This window comes from Ctenopharyngodon idella, chromosome 12, assembly GCF_019924925.1.
Source record: "Ctenopharyngodon idella isolate HZGC_01 chromosome 12, HZGC01, whole genome shotgun sequence".
Taxonomy (NCBI): domain Eukaryota; kingdom Metazoa; phylum Chordata; class Actinopteri; order Cypriniformes; family Xenocyprididae; genus Ctenopharyngodon; species Ctenopharyngodon idella.
In genome coordinates, this window is record NC_067231.1 from 30571975 (window position 1) to 30593957 (window position 21983).

Sequence of the window (21983 nt, forward strand, 5' to 3'; positions counted from 1 at the left end):
TATGTATAAATACACACACGCATGTATATATTTAACAAAAAAACAAAAATATATATATATATATATATATATAAATTATATATAAATATACATGTATAAACGTAAATATTTCTTAAATGCATGTGTGTGTATTTATATATACATAATAAATATACAGAGTACACACATATTATGTAAACAAACTTTTGGACACGATTAATCGTTTGACATTTTAATCCTGAAAGGTAATATTTTTGGGGGGCTGATAACAAATGTGATATTATAATACATTATTATAAATCCTACAGGTTTTGACTTTAAAAAAAAAAGTAGTGCATTTATTGTGTTGATGTATTGTGAAACACTTGTGCTGTTATTGAGGTGAGATACAGGTTTGCTGGTATGGTGAACAGTGTGATTATAGATGTAATTACAGAAATTAATTACAGCTGTAATTGCATGCAGGTGTTTTTTAAACATAAGTAGAACATAAATGATATACGCTATCAAATGATTCATTTAAATGTCAGTACATGGTAGTTAAAGACAATAATATTAAGATAATATTATAATAGAGTAGTTATAATGTGAGAATGTGTCAGTATTTGATGTTTGTATTAAACTGATGATCTGAGATCATTCCTCTGACCCACATGACCAATCAATCTCCTTGATGTCAATATATTTACACATTCATAATCATAGCACACACACACAGAGTTTTGATTCAGTGCAGATTTATATGAAAATATAGGACGCACATCTTTCAACCGTTGTTTCAACAGTTCTTCTCAGTTGTGAAATTAACAAAGTGAAAAAATTATTAAAAAATGAAACAGCAGGACTGTGTAATACATTTGAATTGAAATGCCGATTCTTATTATCTTCATAATACCGTGTAATATTAATACTAAAACTGACTGTTTGCTCTCGTACCTCGCATTTAATCAAAGTCAAACACAAAAAAGTTACTGAATTTACTGAGCTTACAGTGTCTAAAAAACTGAGGTTTGATCCGTTTATATGATGACATCAGAATCTAAAAGTTCTGCTTGAGTCTCTAAATTAAGCTGGTATTTTTTTACCATTATTTTCTTTAAATCTAATACAGAGTTTCATAAGAGAATCAAACCTATAAAACCCACAGGCCTAAAAATAAATTAAGTGCTCGTCACTGTTCCATTAAAAACAGAAATGTCATTAAAAGTGGCGCTCTTGACTGTAGTGTAAAGACAAAAGAGTTTTTTGGATCCTTTGAGATAGAAAAATCCCCAATCTAGGCCATCAAAACAAAACGTTTGAAGGTCCATCACAGCCGACGTCACGGAAAGAAAAGAGTTTTCCCTGCGGTGTCGTCTTGAACCGGTTTAGCGTCAGTCATTGTCGTAGCCCAGGATCGGACCCAACCACCGCTCCACCTCACACACCTCCATCTGCTTCCTGTGAGCGTAATCCTCCACCTGCCCGAGAGAGAGATATATTAGATAAGTGCCCCTTTTTGCAAGACATTTTTTATTTTATATTTTAGTTGTTGTTTAAATTTAGCCCATGGCATCAATTCTCAGCGTGTGCCTGACAAATTGTTCTTATTAATTCTCTAAGTCCTCACAAGCCCCTCCCACTCTCCATTTTGTCACTGCTGTGAAATTAAACCACTATTAAAACATCTCAATACTATGGAAGCTTGTTTCCGCCACTAAATAAAAAAAATAAAAAAGGTAATTGCAACTTTATATCTCGCAATTATATCTCGCAATGCCGACTTAGTATCTCGCAATTCTGACTTTATATCTCGCAATTCTGACTTTATAACTCACAATTCTGACTTTATATCTCACAATTCTGACTTTATATCTCACAATTTCGACTTTATCTCACAATTTCGACTTTATCTCACAATTCCGACTTTATAACTCGCAATTCCGACTTTATATCTCGCAATATCATGCAATTCCAACTTTATAACTCGCAATTCCGACTTTATATCTCACAATATCATGCAATGCTGACTTTATATCTCACAATTCCAACTTTATAACTTGCAATTCCGACTTTATATCTCGCAATATCATGCAATTCCAACTTTATATCTCACAATTCCGACTTTATAACTTGCAATTCCGACTTTATATCTCGCAATATCATGCAATTCCAACTTTATATCTCACAATTCCGACTTTATATCTCACAATTCCGACTTTATAACTCGCAATTCCGAATTTATATCTCGCAATTCGGACTTTATAACTCACAACTGCGAGAAAAAAAGTCAGAATTCTGAGATAAAAGGTCAATTAACTTTTTTATTTTTTATTTCATGGCAGAAACAATCTTCCACACAACACAGCCAGCCTAACTTAGGCAATCGCCCTCCATTAAATTTAACAACAAGCAAGCTAGTCTGGGTTTGAAGTAAAAAGGAATCGTGAAATGACGGAAATGCCCCCAAAATTAATAAAAATGCCCCCAAAATTAAAGATATGAATTGCCCTTGTATGAGTTCTTGTATTTTGTGTTTATAACATAATATAGTTAAGCAATATCTCATGAGCAAAAGTTCTATTTTCTCGAATATCAGCACACATGATATTCATTTTATTTAAAAGTACAATAAAATAAACAATAAGTTGATTATATGAACTGACAGTTTTTAGACATGGCATCTATTTTGAATGTTTTCACTCTATTTTGCGAAAATAGTTTCAAACGAAGCAGAGAAGTTGCGTCTCTCAGCAACACACAGCAGTGTTTCGTTATATTCACCGTTTTTGAACGAATCGGGTGAGTCAATGATTCAATGACCCATTCATAAAGTCAGTGGATACTTGCTTCTTTCATGAATGAATCAGCCGGTTTGAACGAATAATTCTATGATTTACTTATTACCACTTGCTGCCACCTACTGGCGGTTTTAGTTTTATGTAGTTTCATTTCATATTTCTATATTCAAAATGTTATATTTAGTACATTAATCTCATAACATTATTTAGGCAATTGTAATTGCAGTGTAAATGGATTTTGATAAATGGTAAGATGGATTTTTGTTGACACTGATTTCACATAACTGTCTATAATGTATAGTGTTAAATAATTAAATTATGATCAACAATATGTAACTTTACTTTTTATAAATAATTATAGGAGGGGTGCCCTTTTTTCCCCAAAATGTCTTTGCACTGCTCTGCACTCAGAAATGAGATTGTGATGATTGACAGCATGCTAACCATAGTAACACTCCAGCGTCTCACATGTTTGGTACTTGCTATTTTTGAGGAATATTACAGCAACCAAAGACTCAAAAATAAAGCTAACGCTTTCCTTTAAGCCTTTATATATAATGCATTCTAAAAGTATTTTTAATGCATTAATTATGCCTTGTAACACACCTTATAAAGCATTGTATGATCTCATGAATAAGTTATAATACACGATAACACTTTCATCTATTCATTGAACACACCTTTAGAAAGTTTAACGCACTAAAACACATGACAAACAACCAATTTCAGATGAAACAAGGAATCTGCAAATATTATAATGCATTTTAACTGTGGTTAAAATTATTTATGAAGAGATATAATGCATTATAACATACATTATTAATACCTTTTAATGCATTATACATAACGGCTTTAAGTGTTACCAAAATAATTATAATTATTTCGATAATAAAAAAAATCATGGAATATCTCCTGCGAATCACACCATTAACATGAACCTGCTGCAACAAACTCATCAGATGTCTGTCACTCAACATCTGGTTAGTGGATCTGATGTTGACCGTGAGGTTCATACCTGCTCTTTAGTAATTTTACCCACAGCAAAATAACAGGATTTGGGGTTGGAGAAATAAAGGCCGGACACGGATGCAGCAGGAGTCATGGCCAGAGACTCGGTCAGGGTGATTCCTGCAGAAGAACATGAAGAGACACCATCAGATCCCATCATCACACTCAGACACTTTTGGATTTTCATGTCTATTTTCAAACTTCATAATCACAGAAACAAACACAGACTGATAATAATACACAGAACAGACTGCAGATGATGTGTGAATGAGCCGTCAGTACAGTCTAAAGGACCGACCAATCACACTTCAGAAAGCACAGAGATAAGAGACAGAAGGCCAATGGGAACGCAGCATGCAGATGCAGCCGGTGGAACTGCGTGTATTTGTCTTATACCGGTTTTCTCCTGTATGCCTGCGAGTTTCCACATGGTGAGTTTCTCGGTGTGGTCGGGTTGGCTGGGGTAACCTGCGGCCGGGCGGATGCCTTCATAACGCAGGCGGTGCAGTTCCGACGCCGGCAGATCCTCCTCGCTGCTGTAACCCCACCAATCCCTGCGAACGCGAGCATGCAGCTCCTCCGCAAACGCCTGCAGAGAAACACACAACACACTCAAATACTGCGAACGATTCTGGGTAAACTGAGAATCATGATTTTTTTTTGTTGTTGTTTTGAATAGAGATCACGATTCTCCCACAGTTCTGAACAGATAACTACACAAAATAATGTCATTCACTAGAGATTCTGACAAAATATCAATGCTACAGCATATTTAAAAATATGTAATCAATTTGAATAGATTTTTTGAAAAAAAAAAAAAAAAGAAGAAAAAAAAAAGGTTTAAATGAAAGATTTAATGACCCACTCATAAATACTTAATTGTTTCATCACTGGATGAATCAGCGTTTTTTAAATGAATCTGTTGAATGAATGATTCAATGACTCATTCATAAATGCTTTACTCAATTAATACATTACTGGATGAATCAGAGTTTTTGAACGAGTTTCTTGACTGAATAATACAATGACAAACATATTTTATAACAGTCACTTGTCGCCACCTACTGGTGTAACCATGCGAACGATTCTGGATAAACTGAAAAATCACGATTTTTCAACCACAATTCTGATCAGACTAAAAATAACGTAATTTACTAGAGGTTCTGACAAAGTGTTAATGCTACAGTATATTTAAAAATATGTAATTAATTTGAATTGATTATTTGAAAAAAAAAAAAAAATGTTTAAATGAATGATTCAATGACTCACTTATAAATACTCAATTGTTTCATTACTGGATGAGTCAGCGTTTTTGAAATGAATCTGTTGAATGAATGATTCAATGACTCATTCATAAATACTTTACTGGATGAATCAGTGTTTTTGAACAAATCGCTTGAATTAATGATTCAATGACGAACACATTTTTTAACAGTCACTTGTCGCCACCTACTGGTGTAACCATGCGAACGATTCTGGATAAAATGACGTCATTTACTAGAGGTTCTGACAAAATGTTCATGCTACAGTCTATTTAAAAATATGTTTGAATGAATGATTCAATGACTCACTCACTCATAAATAATTGTTTCATTACTTGATGAAATCTGCGTTTCTGAACAAATCTCTTGAATGAAAGATTCAATGACAAACATTTTTTACTTGTTGTCACTTGTGATGCAACGACGTAATGACACAATCTTTATTTGAATCATCAAGTTACTTTCCAAAGGTGATTTACTCTATTTTGATCGCTACCATAGACATCAGTGTTTATATCAGAACTATAAACTTTTATCCCAGTACTTCTGTATTAATTTGAACTAGAAGCTAAAGTTCGTAAACAAACTTTTATGTTGGCTTGAGAAAGCCTGAATGGGCAGTCAAAAGAGCCAAAGCACATGTCACATTGGCTTTCTCAAGCCAACATAATTACTGTAAGACAGAAATAATGATACTGTGTGGTTGAAAAGACTGTTTATGAAGCCGTTTCATACCTAAACATGACAACGGCTCTCTCTGGATCAGATCTGAACGTTCGCTTTGATCGTACTCGTCAAATCTTGATTCGGCTCTGTCTATTAAAGCTTTGATGAGTACACTGCCATTTAGAAATAAGTTCTTGGATTTAGCTGTTTTATGAAACATATGGCAGACAATGAAGATGACGAGTTTTTGTGGCGATGACAAGTGCTAATTTTGGCCATTTTAATGCAGAGAAATATAGAACTTCAATATCATCATGAGGCTGCCCCATAATTTTTAATAAGGCTGTGTGTTGTGCACCTCAGCAAGTCGGTCTGCCAGCGCCTTGACCATGATGCTGCTGTAATCGTCGCCCTGCTGCTCAAACGCCCGACTGAGTTCTTCTGCTCCGAACACGGACACTGCGAACAGGCCTATGTAATCCTGCACGCCGCTGCCACGAGGAGCCACGAAATCCGACAGGCACAGGTATGGATCCGAGCTCGCAGAGTCCTTTTCCGCCTGCGGGAGGAAATGTGGAAAACATCACGACGCTGATGCATGTAAAAACAGAATGAGCTGTGGCTGGTCGCTGCATCACAGGTCTCACCTGCTGTCTGAGGCCGTGGAAGGTGGCGACGTGTGACGTGACATCATCAGCGTACAGGTGGATGTCATCACCGTCACTCTGAGCGTGCCAGAATCCCAGCAGCCCGCGGGCCTTAAGACCTCCACTGTCAATCAGTCGGTTAAGCAGCTTCACAGCGTCATCATGGACGCGCCGCGCCTCCTCTCCTGAAACACATACACACATTAGAGGTCACCCACGCTGACCTTTGACCTCATACGCTGATACTGCGGTCAATCAGACGCACCCACGGTTTTGTCCTTGAATATTTTGGGGTATCCGCGGTTGGGGTATTTGCCCCTCAGCTGCCACACGTCAAAGAACGGCTTCCAGTCGATGAAGTCCACCAACTTACGCAGGTCATATGCATCAAACACGCGTGTGCCCAAGAACTGCGGCCGCACTGAAAGCACAATCACACACTCTTGATGAACAGAACCAAAATTATAAAGTCGTCGCTAGTCATGATGACAGTGAAGCTCATGTAATCAGATGCAGCTGGTTAGATACTAGTTTAGCAGGGTTCAGGTCATCATACCTGGTCTTGTTTGCGAGAGCCAGTCTATATGGAGGCCCTTCTCTCGCGCCCGACTCAGAGACAAGAAGCGTCTGTCCTGGAGGAAACAGAGCAGTAACATTGACACCATCACCATCATTCACTTTTATTAGAGGCCAAGCACTGAAGGTAATCGTTGCCGTTCTTCTTCTTATTATTCTTTTTCCATTTCTTCTTCCGCTCTGGAAGTCTGGCAGCCCACAGAACCACTTGCGGGAACGTTATGAAATTTGGCACACAGATAGAGGACAGTCTGAACTGTCACAATAGCAAATTTGGAATCTCTAACTCAATCCCTCTAGCGCCACCAACTGTCCAAAGTTGCACTCACATTTATGCTGATAACTTTTAAACCGTAAGGGCTAGAAACAAAATTCTGATTCCGCCATTTTGAATTTTCCAAAAAACCTACTTTTTCGAACTCCTCCAAGGCCGTTGCTCCGATTTTCACAAAAATTTAACCAGATCATCTTCAGACCATGCAGACAAAAAGTTATGGAATTCAAGTTGATTTGTCAAACCGTTTTTGAAAAACGCGCAAACAAATTTTACGCAGCGTTTGCGAAAATGGATGTATGGCTGTATCTCCTCAACACTTTATCGTATTCTGACCAAACTTGGTGCATGTCATCACAAGCATGACCTGAGGCTACACGCTGTGTTTTAGCACAGCGCCACCTACTGGTCTGGAGATACAAAAAAAAAATGGCTATTTTTGCTAATAACTTCTGAACGGTTTGTCCAAAACTCGTTAGTTTCAGGGCTTCATGTCGAGTCTAATGATATTTTCCAATTTTCCCAAATCGGCCATTTTTAGTGTCGACCATTTTGAATTTTGTAGTAAAATGCTGTATTTTATGAACACATGAACATATCATTACAAAACTCAGTATGGGTCATCGGCACGATGCCCTGAAGGAGTCTGAGAAGTTTCAGACCAGCGCCACCTAGTGGTAAAAAATTTACACATGCTTATAACTTTGGATGTAGGTGACTTATTTTCACGGGAGTCATCTCATTAGATTCCTGAATCCTTGCAGAGTCCAACGATACTAAAACATGCTAGGTTTCACTTATGGTTTGTGCAACGTTGTGTTTTAGTGTTTAAACAACATTCGCGAATATCTTCGAAACCGCTAGTCCGATCAAGATGTAAACACTGTAAGAAAATTGGAAACATAGGTTGTCGACTAAACGCTAATGGCTAAATGTTAAAAATTTGATAGTAATTGGAAAAAAAAAGTAATTGATTAAAATTAGGTGTGTGCAATTTTTCATATATATATAAATGTCTATAACTCCTAAACAAAATTAGATATTTTCAGCAAATTTGATACTCTGAGGACACACAAAAAAAGCGGTGGGACTGCGCCACTTGGTGGCGCTATAATTGTACAAAACATGAAATTGGCTCTAACTACAGTACAGTTGGTCTGATTGTCTCAGTTGCTGTCATAATCCATTATGACATTGTTGGTCTGCTGCTAGCTTCCTTGTTTGCTTCTGTCATGCTTGGCCCCTATATTTTTATATTTATATATATATTTTTTATTCTGTCTGCTTCTGTCACCAAGACTAATTCCTTGTACGTGTAAGCATACTTGGCAATAAAGCTCATTCTGATGATTTATATTATCTTAGAACTGTACATTCCTGACACACGGACATTACTTTGACACAGTCATTACTCTAAACTGTAATGTAGAAACAATGCTTTGAAACGATATGTATTGTGAAAAGTGCTATACAAATACATGTGAATTGAACTAAACTGAAAAAAAAAATCAGATGAACTTTGAGGCACTTTAACAGGGTCTTGTGACCATCAGACCTGCAGTGAGTCGTAGTGATCTTGTCGGAGGTCTTCATACTCGTCCCGGATCTCCTCGAAGAAATCCTCACGGACAGCTTCATCCAGCAGCTGAGAGCACTGCACAATCATCATCATCATCATCATCATCAGCCCATCCAGTAAAAGCTTTCATATTCATCAAGGGGTTAATGATAAGCTGAACCGCTGTGTTCGAATATTATCATCAAATATGACTCATTAAAAAACAGTACCTGGTCTTTAGAGTATATAACCGTTCGAACAGCGGTCTCAAAAAGTTATTAAAATTGCAACAGCGCGTTCACGTGTGTCATACATGGCTGTGCAGTTATTGGTGCATTAAACTGTTGTTGTCACAGGATGTGTGTATTTGAGTATTTTATGGTAAGCTTACAAAACCATGTATGATTTTGTTGTGTATAATGGTGAATTGCAGCATGCATTTGTGTGAATGAAAGGCTGTGCATTCTGGCTGATGTCTAACTCACTTACACAAGTTCTTAAATGCTGTTTGCTGCTGCTGTATAAGAGAGAGAGAAAGACAGAGAGAGAGAAACAGGCATCTCACCACTACTACACTGCGGGACGCGTCCAGAACATGAACGACGGGCGAGCTGTACCGCGGGGCGATTCTCACCGCTGTGTGAGTCCTGTCAAAACACACAAACACAACACACCATACAGACTTCAGATCAAATAATTGTCTTAATTAGGGCTGCGTGAGTGACATATATGAATAACGAATATGAAAGATGCCAGAGAGACTTCTATGGATGAGTGATGATGTGAATGAATCACTGAATCAGAATGATTCTGTGAACTGATTCATGGAAAAGAGTCAAACTAACAACTGCTTCTGTTGCTGATGTTTATGATGACTCCATAATCATGACCAGATTGTGAAACTAGAGTCTAATGACACGATCTTCACGAGAGTTACTGCTTCACTCGCTGAAAACGCCTGGTAAATATCTAGTGAAAATGAGCAGTGTGGTGTCGTACTTTGATGTGGTGGCTCCACCGATCAGCAGAGGAATCTTCAAGCCAAGACGCTCCATTTCTTTGGCAACATGAATCATTTCATCCAGAGAAGGAGTGATGAGACCCGACAGACCGATGACATCTGCAGACACAGAGAGCGTCACGCATGCAGACAGACTCGTTCAGAGAGGAGAATATCAGAAACAGACCTGCTTTGTTTTGAATGGCCTCCCGCAGGATTCTGTCACAGGGAATCATCACTCCCAGATCAATGACCCTGAGGACACACACACACACACACACACACACACACACACACACACACACAGAGTCGAGTTAGAATGACTGATGGGAGCGTTTACTCGTCTGACATCAAACACCTGCAGCTGCTGCATCTGAACGACCACTTAACACAAACCACCCTCAATCACACGCCAGGAGCAACACCAGCGCTTACACAAACAACACACTCACACACTCACTCACTCTCACACAAAAAACACACTCACACAGACACACACACACACTCACTCACTCACTCTCACACAAACAACACACTCACACAGACACACACACACACTCACTCACTCTCACACAAACAACACACTCACCCAGACACACTCTCACAGACACTCTCACACACACAAACATGCTCTTACTCTCGCACACACTCACACACACTCTCGCACACACAGACACTCTCACAGACGCTCTTACACAGACACACTCTCACACACACAGACGCACACACACAGACGCACACACACAGACGCACACACACTCTTACTCACGCACTCCCGCGCACACTCTCGCACACACACTCTTACTCGCGCACACTCTCGCGCACACAGACACTCACACACACAGACACACACACTCTCACACACACACAGACACACTCTCATAGACGCACACTCACAGACACTCTCACACACAAACACGCTCTTACTCTCACACACTCTTTCTCTCACTCACACACTCTCTCACACTCTCTCACACACACACACGCTCTTACTCACACACACTCACACACACTCACACACACTCACACACTCACACACACAAACACGCTCTTACTCTCACACACTCTCACACTCTTTCTCTCACTCACACACTCTCACACACACACTCTCACACACACACTCTCACACACACACTCTCACACACTCTCACACACACACTCTCACACACACACTCTCACACACACACTCTCACACACTCTCACACACTCTTTCTCTCACTCACACACTCTCACACACACACTCTCACACACACACTCTCACACACACACTCTCACACACACACACACTCTCACACACACTCAGACAGACGCACACTCACAGACTCACACACACAAACACGCTCTTACTCTCACACTCTCACACACTCTTTCTCTCACTCACACACACTCTCACACACACACACACACACACACACACACACACTCACACACACACACAGACGCACACTCACAGACTCACACACACAAACACGCTCTTACTCTCACACACTCTCTCTCTCACTCACACACACAAACACTCTCTCTCTCTCTCACACACACATACACACACACACACACACACACACACACTCATCTCACCTGAAGTTGTTGCACCCCAGCACGACTCCCACAATGTTTTTGCCAATATCATGAACGTCTCCCTTCACCGTGGCCAACAGAACCGTCCCCTGATACGGGTCCTGCAGAACCAGCACACATCACTAACAACCAACCTGACGAGTTCATCTAGATCAGTTTACAGTAACTGTTCCCATCATGCTCTCCGAGATGTTTCATCTTCACTCACCACGTCTTCATCAGATCCGGACATCATCTGCTGTCTCTCCTCCTCCATGAAGGGAATCAGGTGTCCGACAGCTTTCTTCATCACACGGGCTGATTTGATCACCTGATGACACACAAACCGGACCTGTGATGGACTCTACTGCTGTCTTAAAGTCCCCATGAAATCAAAATCTATGGAATATTGCAGTGTTTTTAATAAATGATTTATGATTATTATTTTAAATTCATATTCCTCGTAATCATGAATCAGAATATCTTCTCCTCCCTCTTGCAGCATATCTTCTCTGATGATGAGGGTGGGGCAACCTGTCACTCACATGAGATCCACCAATAGCAAACCACAACCATCCAATCAATTCCCCACAGACAAAATCAAGCCCCGCCCTACATTTGTTCTTGTTTGCGAAGCGTTTCACTCAGATATACGGCACAATAGGGAAGAAAAGATGAGCGCAACTTTATTTCATGTTATTATTCTAAATGCTTCATCAGTTCTTCTACATAATAAAAGTCTTCATAATTTTACATCAATTTACACTCTTAAAAATTAAGATCCAAAAGGAGATTGGCAGTGATGTCATAGAACTATTTTTTCTTAATATAAAGAACATTTTAATAATCAAAAGAATCTTTTTCCACTATAAAGAACCTTAAGCGGTTCTTCAGTAGATGTTAAAGGTTCTTCACAGAAGCATCAATGCCAATAGAGTAACTTTATTTGTAATCACTTGCTGCGTGTCTTCAGCTTCCCTGCTGATGTAAACGAGTTCATCAATATGAATCAGTGTTTTATTGAGTGTAGCGTTCAGTACCTGCGGTAAGAACATCTTTCCAGCTCCAAACAGATCTCCAACCATCTTCATGCCGTTCATGAGCGGCCCCTCGATCACGTGCAGCGGACGGGGATAACGATCCATCTGCAGACGCGCCTCCTCTGTGTCCTCCACAACATGCTTCTCTATTCCCTGAGAACACACACACACACACACACACACACACACACAGATACATTCACATTGTTAGCTCTACGTTTTGTCCTTCCGTTCACATTGAGTGAATAAAGTGAGGTTTCCGTGTGGACGAGACCCTGTTGGCAAGCGCTGACCTTGACGAGTGCGTACTCCAGCCGCTCCTCCACGCTGCTGCGCCTCCACTCATCCGTCTGGACCACCTTCTTTCCTCCTTTAGCGTTATTCTACATGGACCACAACAGAAAACAACACTATGAGAAGCAACACTGACCGACACTTGGGTCAACAGCTCTAGTGACCGTTCCTGATTCTCATAGCAAGAAACTGACTGATCGTGGTTTAAAGCGGACGGTGCCGGTCTCAGGTTCAGGTTTAGAGTGGACGGTGCCGGTCTCGGGTTCTGGTTTAGAGCGGACGGTGCCGGTCTCGGGTTCTGGTTTAGAGCGGACGGTGCCGGACTCGGGTTCAGGTTTAGAGCGGACGGTGCCCGTCTCGGGTTCTGGTTTAGAGCGGACGGTGCCCGTCTCGGGTTCTGGTTTAGAGCGGACGGTGCCCGTCTCGGATTCTGGTTTAGAGCGGACGGTGCCGGTCTCAGGTTCTGGTTTGGAGTGGATGGTTCTGGTTCTACAGTACCTGTGCGTACAGCAGGAGTTTCTCAGTGGCATCTGGGTCTCTGTTCCAGATGATGTTCTCACAGAGCAGCAGAAGCTCTTTATCGATGTCGTCATACACCGGCAGATTGCCAGCGTTCACGATTCCCATGTCCATCCCATCCTGAACACAAACACACACACACACGTTTACTGTTGCTCATGAGTCTGTACAAACATAAACCTTCTCATCCATGGAGTTTCAGGACTGATGATGTGATGCAGCTGCACCTTGATGGCGTGGTAGAGAAAGGCTCCATGCATGGCCTCTCTGATGACGTCCATCCCTCTGAAGGAGAAGGAGAGGTTGGACAGGCCGCCGCTGATCCTTGCGCCCGGCAGACTCTCCTACACACACACACACACACACACACACACAGAGAGAGAACATTAACACAGAGATCCTTCAGCCCAAACCGTTTCATGAATGACCCGTCCGACAGACCTTTATGATCCGGGTGGCTTTGATGAAGTTGATGGCGTACATGCGGTGCTCATCCATGCCTGTGCCGATGGTCAGGATGTTTGGGTCAAAGATGATGTCATTGGGGTTAAAGCTCGCCTTACTGATCAGGAGGTGATAAGCACGCGTACAGATCCGCACCTTCTCATCCGTTTCTGTCGCCTAGAGACAGAGAAAACACACGAGCAGGGGCTTTATTCTCAAAATCATGCCAACACTGATTATTTAAAGGAGGTTTTTTTATTTAGCAAGTAGTTTACATAGGTTAGGTTACAAATTTCAATATTTCGTCGAATAAGAAACTTTTCTCTAAGAAGTAATTATGATTTATGCACACAACACATCAAATTGAATTGTAAACCGTTTGTAACCCACCTGTCCGTCCTCATCAAACGCCATGACGACCACAGCGGCGCCGTAGCGTCGGACCTGTCGGGCTCGGCGCAGAAATTCTTCTTCGCCCTCCTTCAGGCTGATGCTGTTGACGATGCATTTGCCCTGACAGCACTTCAGCCCCGCCTCGATGACTGCAAAGTTCGACGAGTCGATGCACAGCGGCACCTGCAGCAGAGGTCAGAGGTCACCACAACATACAAAAGGTTCATTATTGATAATATTTCATATACAATTTCCAGAAGATCCCATTAGATCTCTTGAAACTTTAACTGAATGAGGCTGATAATAGCTGCAGCTTCACCTTGGCGATGTCGGGTTCAGAGGCGATGAGTTTACAGAAGCGGCTCATCGCAGCGGCTCCGTCCAGCATCCCCTCGTCCATGTTGATGTCCAGAACCTGAGCGCCCATCTCCACCTGAGCTTTAGCAATGCTCAACGCCTCCTACACACACACAGAGAGACAGAGACTGTCAATCTAGAGCAGCTCACGGTTAAAGTCCCCATGAAATCAAAACCTACAACTCTTTTATTGTTTTAAATTCATGTTCCTGGTAATCTTGAATCAGAATATCTTCTCCTCCCTCTTGCAGCATCTCTTCTCTTCTCTGATGACGAGGGCGGGGCAACCTGTCACTCACATGAGATCCACTAATAGCAAACCACAACCATCCAATCAATTCCCCACAGACAAAATCAAGCCCCGCCCTACATTTGTTCTTGTTTGCGAAGCGTTTCACTCAAATATACAGCACAATAGAGAAGAAAAGACATGCAACATTCTTCACATGCTGACTTTATTGTGCTGTAAATGCTCTCCAGCAGTCTGTCAGAGGCTTTGCTTGCATGTTATATATTTTAAGGCTAATATCAGTGAGACACACCTCATATTGTCCAGCCATGATGAGCTTGGCAAACCTGCGTGATCCGGCGACGTTACAGCGCTCACCGATGTTCACGAAGTTTGTGTACGGGCCAATCCTGAAGGGCTCCAGACCTGAGCCAAAAACACAATTGTCACATATGCAAACAATCATTATTATTATTATTATTATTATTAAACCTGTCAGTATTCCGATAGTTGGACACTTTTTCTGCCTTTTTTCCCCATCACATTTTAGAAATCATCATAAATTAGGTATTGTTCAAAAGCTTAAAGTCTCAAAATTAATCCTGTGAAACCAGTTTAGAAATTGGACAATGGAAACGCTACTTTAACACCTTCCAGCAGGCTCCTCCCACTAGTGGGTGGAGTCATGTTTCATATTACAAAATTTATTGTGCTATTTTATAATCAAATCTTTTTCCAATCTTGACAAAACACATATCGATGGAAAGCTCTGAGACTCAAAGTTCCATATTGTGACAGAAATTAATTAATTTATGGAAATGCATCAAATTGAGGGCGAGTTTCCCCCGGTGGCTGTTTTTGGTAAAGCGCCTAAACAAAATTTTTGTGATATTGACTACAAATTTGGAACACAACTTGGATAGGCATATGACTTTGATTTTATAACAATTTTAGATTCCGAATTGTTTTGTAAAATATATATTTTGTATAAAATAAATTTAAAAACATTTTTACACTTTCATTTTCTGACGCGGTACCGCGATAATCTCCTGAGCGTCCCTTTAAAAAGAGGTCTGTATTCCACAGCATTCACGAATGAAAATCATTTAAGACATTTAAACAGGTTAATAGATAAAGGAAGACGCACCTGACAGCAGCATATAATCACTGTACACGTCTGTAGGAGGAACTCTGGGTTTGACATGACGCACGCTTTCAGCAATCGCCCTGAAACACACACACACACACACACTCTTGAGTTCAGTGATCTTGACACTAACACACATTCTGATGTCAGGATGAATCGTTCTCACACACCGGATGTGATCGGGTGTCGTTCCGCAGCAGCCACCAACAATATTCACCAAACCGTCCACCGCAAACTCCTGCGGGAACATAACGTGTGTTATGAGAAACTCCATCAGACACCATCACACGCGTCAGGAGGGTTTGTGTAACGCTGCATCACCTTTAAATGTGACGCCGTGACATTGGGTGTCTCGTCGTAGCCTCCGAATGTGTTGGGAAGCCCTGAAAACCAACACACAGATCAGAATACTGTAAACAGTGCATGTTATGTCACATATGTCCAGATTATAGCTCATTAATATTCCATTTCATCATAAAGTTGCACATATCCATCAGTCGTGTTCTGTTGTGAACTCACCAGCGTTTGGGTAACAGATGACAAACGCTCCGGTGCTCTTTCCTATGGCTTCGATGAACGGACGCATCTCAGACGCACCGAGAGCGCAGTTCAAACCAATACTGGAACAGAGAGAGAGAGAGAGAGAGAGAGAGAGAGAGAGAGAGAGAGAGAGAGACTGTATCACTCAAAAACATCTCAGAGGATCTGTGAAGAAACACGTTTCACTGAAGATGGAGGATGTGAGGAGGAGTGAATGAAGAGGTCAGACTGATTCTCACCACAGCGGCTGAGTGTGAGACACACTGATGATGAACGCCTCGCCCGTCTGACCCGAGAGTGTGCGGCCGCTCTTATCTACAATAGTGCCTGAGATCTGCACACACACGCACACACACACAGAGTTTGTTTCACTATATTAGTTAATGATATTATATATGGCCTAACACACACACACACACACACACACGCTCACACTCAACACTCACTCACTCAACAAACTCACACACACACACACACACACACACTCACACACACACACTCACTCACCAAACTCACACACACTCACTCTCTCGCGCACGCGCACTCGCTCTCACGCACACTCACTCTCTCACGCTCTCACTCACACTCGCTCACTCACTCCACACTCACTACACACACACAACACTCAACAACACCCTCACGCACACTCACTCTCGCGCACACTCTCACTCACTCTCTCACACGCACACTCACTCTCTCTTGCACACACTCACGTGCACTCTCACTCACACTCGCTCGCTCACTCACTCGCTCACTCACACACTCCACACTCACACACTCCACACTCACACACTCCACACAACACTCACACACACACACTCAACACAACACACTCGCGCACACTCACTTTCGCGCACTCTCGCGCACTCACTCACTCACACACTCACTCACTCACGCACACTCACTCACGCACACTCACTCACGCACACTCACTCACGCACACTCACTCTCACTCACACTCGCTCACTCACTCCACACTCGCACACTACACACTCACTACACACACACTACACACTCAACACACACAACACTCAACACAACACCCTCACGCACACTCACTCACTCACACTCACTCACTCTCACACACTCACACACACTCACTCACACTCACACACACACTCACTCACACTCACACACACACTCACTCACTCACACTCACTCACACTCACTCACACACACTCACACTCACTCACACTCACTCACACACACTCACTCACACACACTCACTCACACACACTCACACTCACTCACACTCACTCACACTCACACACACACTCACACACACACTCACACACACACACACACACACACACACTCACACTCACACACACTCACTCACACTCACACACTCACACACACTCACACTCACTCACACTCACTCACACTCACTCACACTCACACACACTCACTCACACTCACTCACACTCACTCACACTCACACACACTCACACACACTCACACTCACTCACACTCACTCACACTCACTCACACTCACTCACACTCACACACACTCACTCACTCACACTAACACTTACGAGCACAGGTCGAGGTTCATAACTCTCCTCAAACAGCCTGTCGATGGCAAATAAAGCCGCCTGATGGAAACACAAACCTCAGTCATAATACAGAAATAATACACAAAAAAAACAAAACATCATCTACACATCTAACATGTAAACATACAAACTCTGAAATGTAAGAACTGGTACTTTCCGCTGTGACATCATGCACTTATACTTATGTATGAATTTAGTTGATTCAGTACTGCTAATAATCATCTACTTCAGCAGTGCTTGTTCAGATGCGCGTCAGATCGTTGTACCTTTGCATTGGCCGTATCAAAGATGGTTTCCACCAGCAGAACATCAGCGCCTCCATCCAGCAGACCCTTCACCTGCTCCGCATACGCCTCCACCAGCTCGTCAAACGCTGAACACACACACACACACACGTCATGCGTGAAGAACTGCGACACACGTTCATCACAAACACACACTCAGTCTTACTGATGTTCCTGAAGTCGGGTCTTTCCACCGACGGCGACACAGACAGCGTTTTATTGGTGGGACCCAGGGCTCCTGCTACGAACCGCTTACAACCTGCCAATAACAACACCGACGTCACGAACGCCACGCTACGAACAGATAAAGATGCGAGAGATTGACGAATATATGACCTGTTTGTGCTGCGACATCATCAGCCGCTCTCCTCGCCAGTTCAGCAGACGCCTTATTCAGCCGATACGCCTGACACACAACAACCGCCACACATTACTGATGAACAAATAATCCATTATCATTTAAAGTGCCTCTATTATGTGTTTAGAGTCTCCTACAATTGATTTAAAGCCAAAAACACTTTAATTTTCTCATAATATCCACTGCAGCATCAGCTCTTTTCTCTCAGTGTCTGAAACTGTTCGATCAAGGATTCGGTCTCTCTAAACCCCGCCTCTCTGAGAGCTGCTCTGCTCTGATTGGTCAGAAACCAAACGCTCATTATCATATCTGAATTTCAGCACTTGAGGTCAAACACATAAATGAAAGCAACGGTCACCAGATCCTCCATGCCGTAGTCCTGCTGAGCGACGCTGGTGCTGCTGAAGGTGTTCGTCTCGATGATATCAGCGCCGGCCTCCAGATACTCCTGCGGACACACAGACGCGTCGACACACTGTTGCTTCAGTTCAGTTCAATGACTTTTAAAGCTCACTGGCAGCTTCACACACACACACACACACACACACACACACACACCTTGTGGATGCTGTAGATGACGTCCGGTTGAGTGATGCTCAGGATGTCATTATTGCCCTTCAGACTCTTGGGATGATCTTTGAACTCTTGACCTCTGAAATCTTCCTCCTCCAGGTTCTTCTGCTGGATCATCGTTCCCATTCCTCCGTCCAGAACCAGAATCCTCTGCTGCAGGAGCTGCACGAGTTCATCCCGGAGAGACACTGCTCTTCCTGCTCAACACACACAAACACACAAACACACACAGACACACACACAGACACAGACACACACAGACACACACACAAAGACAGAGAGAGAGATGTTGATGTTAAAAATTAGAAATGCTTTGGCAATACATTTAACAATTGTCATGCCAATAAAGTACACTTTGAATTAATTGAGAAAGACAGAGAGACACACACACACACACAAATACACACAGAGACACACAAACACACTAAATCACACAGATGCACATACACACACACACACACACACACAGACACAAACTAACAGAGACATACACTGACACACATAAAGACAAATAAACAGACATACACAAACACTCAGACACACACAAACAGAGACATACACACAGACACAAAATCAAAATCACACACGCATACACAAAGACAGACACACACACACACACACACACACACACAAACAAACAAACAGAGACACACACAAACAAACAAACAGAGACACACACTCAGAGACACACAGACAGACACGCACACAGACACAAACAAACAGACATACATAAACACACACAGACACACACAGAGACATACACAGACACAAACAAATCACACACAAACAAACAAACAAAGACATACAGTCACACAAAAATCACACACACAAATTAATGGGCATACACAAACACACACGAACAGAGACATACACACACAGACACACAAATCACACACGCACACAAAGACAGACACACAAATGAACAGACATACACAAACACACACACAGACATACAGACACAAACAAATCACACACACACACACATACACAAAGACAGACACACAAACAAACACACACACAAAGACACAAAAACAGAGACAGACGGAGACACACAGACACAAATAAACAGACATACACAAACACACACTCAGAGACACACAAACACACACATACACAGAGACATACACACACCACACACACAAACAAACAAACAGACATACACAGACACACACACACACAGACACACACACACAAAGACACAAATAAACAAACATACAAACACACAAACAGAGACACACACACACACATATACACACACGCACACACAAAGACACAGACACAAATAAACAGACATACACAAACACACACAGACACACAAACAAATCACACACATGCATACACAAAGACAGACACACACAGACACACAAACAAAAACAAAGACATACAGACACAAAAATCACACACAAATAAACAGGCATACACAAACACACACGTGCACACACAGACAAACAGAGAGAGACACAAATCACACAGACACACACAGTCAGCTTTATTTCTACAGCACTTTATACAACACAGATTGATTCAAAGCAGCTTCACAGTGATATCAGAATTAATGATGCAAACTTCATCAAATATGAGATAAATTCAGATTCTGCTGTAAAGAAGCTTTAAAAAGACAACAGAGTCATTATTCAGATCAGTTCAGCTCTGATTCAGTTCAGCTCTGATTCAGATCAGTTCTGATTCAGTTCAGCTCTGATTCAGTTCAGTTCTGATTCAGATCAGTTCTGATTCAGTTCAGCTCTGATTCAGTTCAGTTCTGATTCAGTTCAGCTCTGATTCAGTTCAGCTCTGATTCAGATCAGTTCTGATTCAGTTCAGCTCTGATTCAGTTCAGTTCTGATTCAGTTCAGCTCTGATTCAGTTCAGCTCTGATTCAGATCAGTTCTGATTCAGATCAGTTCTGATTCAGTTCAGCTCTGATTCAGTTCAGTTCTGATTCAGTTCAGCTCTGATTCAGATCAGCTCTGATTCAGTTCAGCTCTGATTCAGATCAGTTCTGATTCAGTTCAGCTCTACAGAAGAAAGTCATTATTCAACTCAAATTAATTCAATGTTGATTCAATTCAGTACAATAACTTCAGTTTCGATGTTGCAAAAGATTCATCAATCATGAATTTAAATTACAAGTAATAACTTAAAACTGTGATTTAAAAAAATGTTGCAAATAATCTTTAGTGATTTTTTTTGTGCAAAAATACGATTAATTTAAATTCAGCCATTTTGCACAGATTTCATGACAGACTGATGCATCGATCAGGCTGATGATGTCACTGTCAGGGACCAATAACAAAAGCTTTTCAGCCTGACTGACACACGTGCACTGCTGTCTGTGCACGCGCACACAAACAAACAAAGCTTCTGTTACACAAGAGATCAAAGCTGCATTAAACTGATCAATAACATCTTCATTTCTCACCGACTCTCAGACTACACACATCACACAATAAAATTAATAACAACATCATCAATTGCATGAATCAGATTGATTATGACAGCTATCAGCTGACGCAACTGAAGCGCGTGCATGCATCACCTGTTGCAGCAGAACCGAACCGAACCTGAACTTACCGGCTGTTGAACTGTTATGAATCGTCGGCGGCATCGTGCCGAATAAAGACGTTTAATCGCAGTGCAGTGAAGTCAGGCCGGGTGTGTAAACACCGTCAAACTTTCTTGCTGGAAAAGTTCTGTGCGCCGCACACGTGTAGGAGTGTCGCGCATGCGCAGCCTGACACATGTACTGCTGTGCATGCGCGACTGCTGCCGTTGTGTAACTTCCACAGCTTTATGTAGATATACATATTTACATACAAGTAAATATTTAAAACCATAATAATATATATATAAAGGATTTTATTCTTCATAACGACACAGTATGAATAAGTAAATAAAGCAGGAAAAGCAGGTGGTTCATTTAAACTACAATATGTAATAAC

At 41.6% G+C, this 21983-nt stretch overlaps 1 protein-coding gene across 1 annotated transcript; it reads right to left on the reverse strand.

The window, feature by feature from the left end:
* Window positions 1-699: 699 nt before the first annotated feature.
* Window positions 700-21794, reverse strand: LOC127523902 (methionine synthase-like). The gene is made up of 33 exons (XM_051915066.1): window positions 21616-21794; window positions 19027-19238; window positions 18827-18916; window positions 18447-18516; window positions 18277-18369; window positions 18093-18199; window positions 17806-17865; window positions 16510-16604; window positions 16250-16350; window positions 16052-16113; window positions 15901-15968; window positions 15731-15810; window positions 14897-15009; window positions 14317-14457; window positions 13995-14180; window positions 13602-13781; window positions 13388-13504; window positions 13140-13280; window positions 12641-12730; window positions 12348-12500; window positions 11537-11638; window positions 11329-11429; window positions 9938-10005; window positions 9750-9870; window positions 9316-9397; window positions 8748-8846; window positions 6899-6974; window positions 6608-6763; window positions 6343-6527; window positions 6054-6254; window positions 4164-4356; window positions 3775-3887; window positions 700-1439 (listed from the first exon to the last, which is right to left on the reverse strand). Exons 1-33 carry the CDS (start codon window positions 21647-21649, stop codon window positions 1353-1355), a joined length of 3777 nt encoding a protein of 1258 aa, XP_051771026.1. The 5' UTR covers window positions 21650-21794; the 3' UTR covers window positions 700-1352.
* Between the last annotated feature and the right edge of the window lie 189 nt (window positions 21795-21983).

Coding starts and splice junctions, on each gene's coding strand:
- LOC127523902 (XM_051915066.1), bottom strand. CDS start 21,649: ATGCCGCCGACGATTCATAACAGTTCAACAGCCG. Junction 9,398..9,749: donor GGTGGAGCCACCACATCAAA/GTACGACACCAC, acceptor GTGTTTTGACAG/GACTCACACAGCGGTGAGAA. Junction 6,528..6,607: donor ATTCAAGGACAAAACCGTGG/GTGCGTCTGATT, acceptor TATGTGTTTCAG/GAGAGGAGGCGCGGCGCGTC.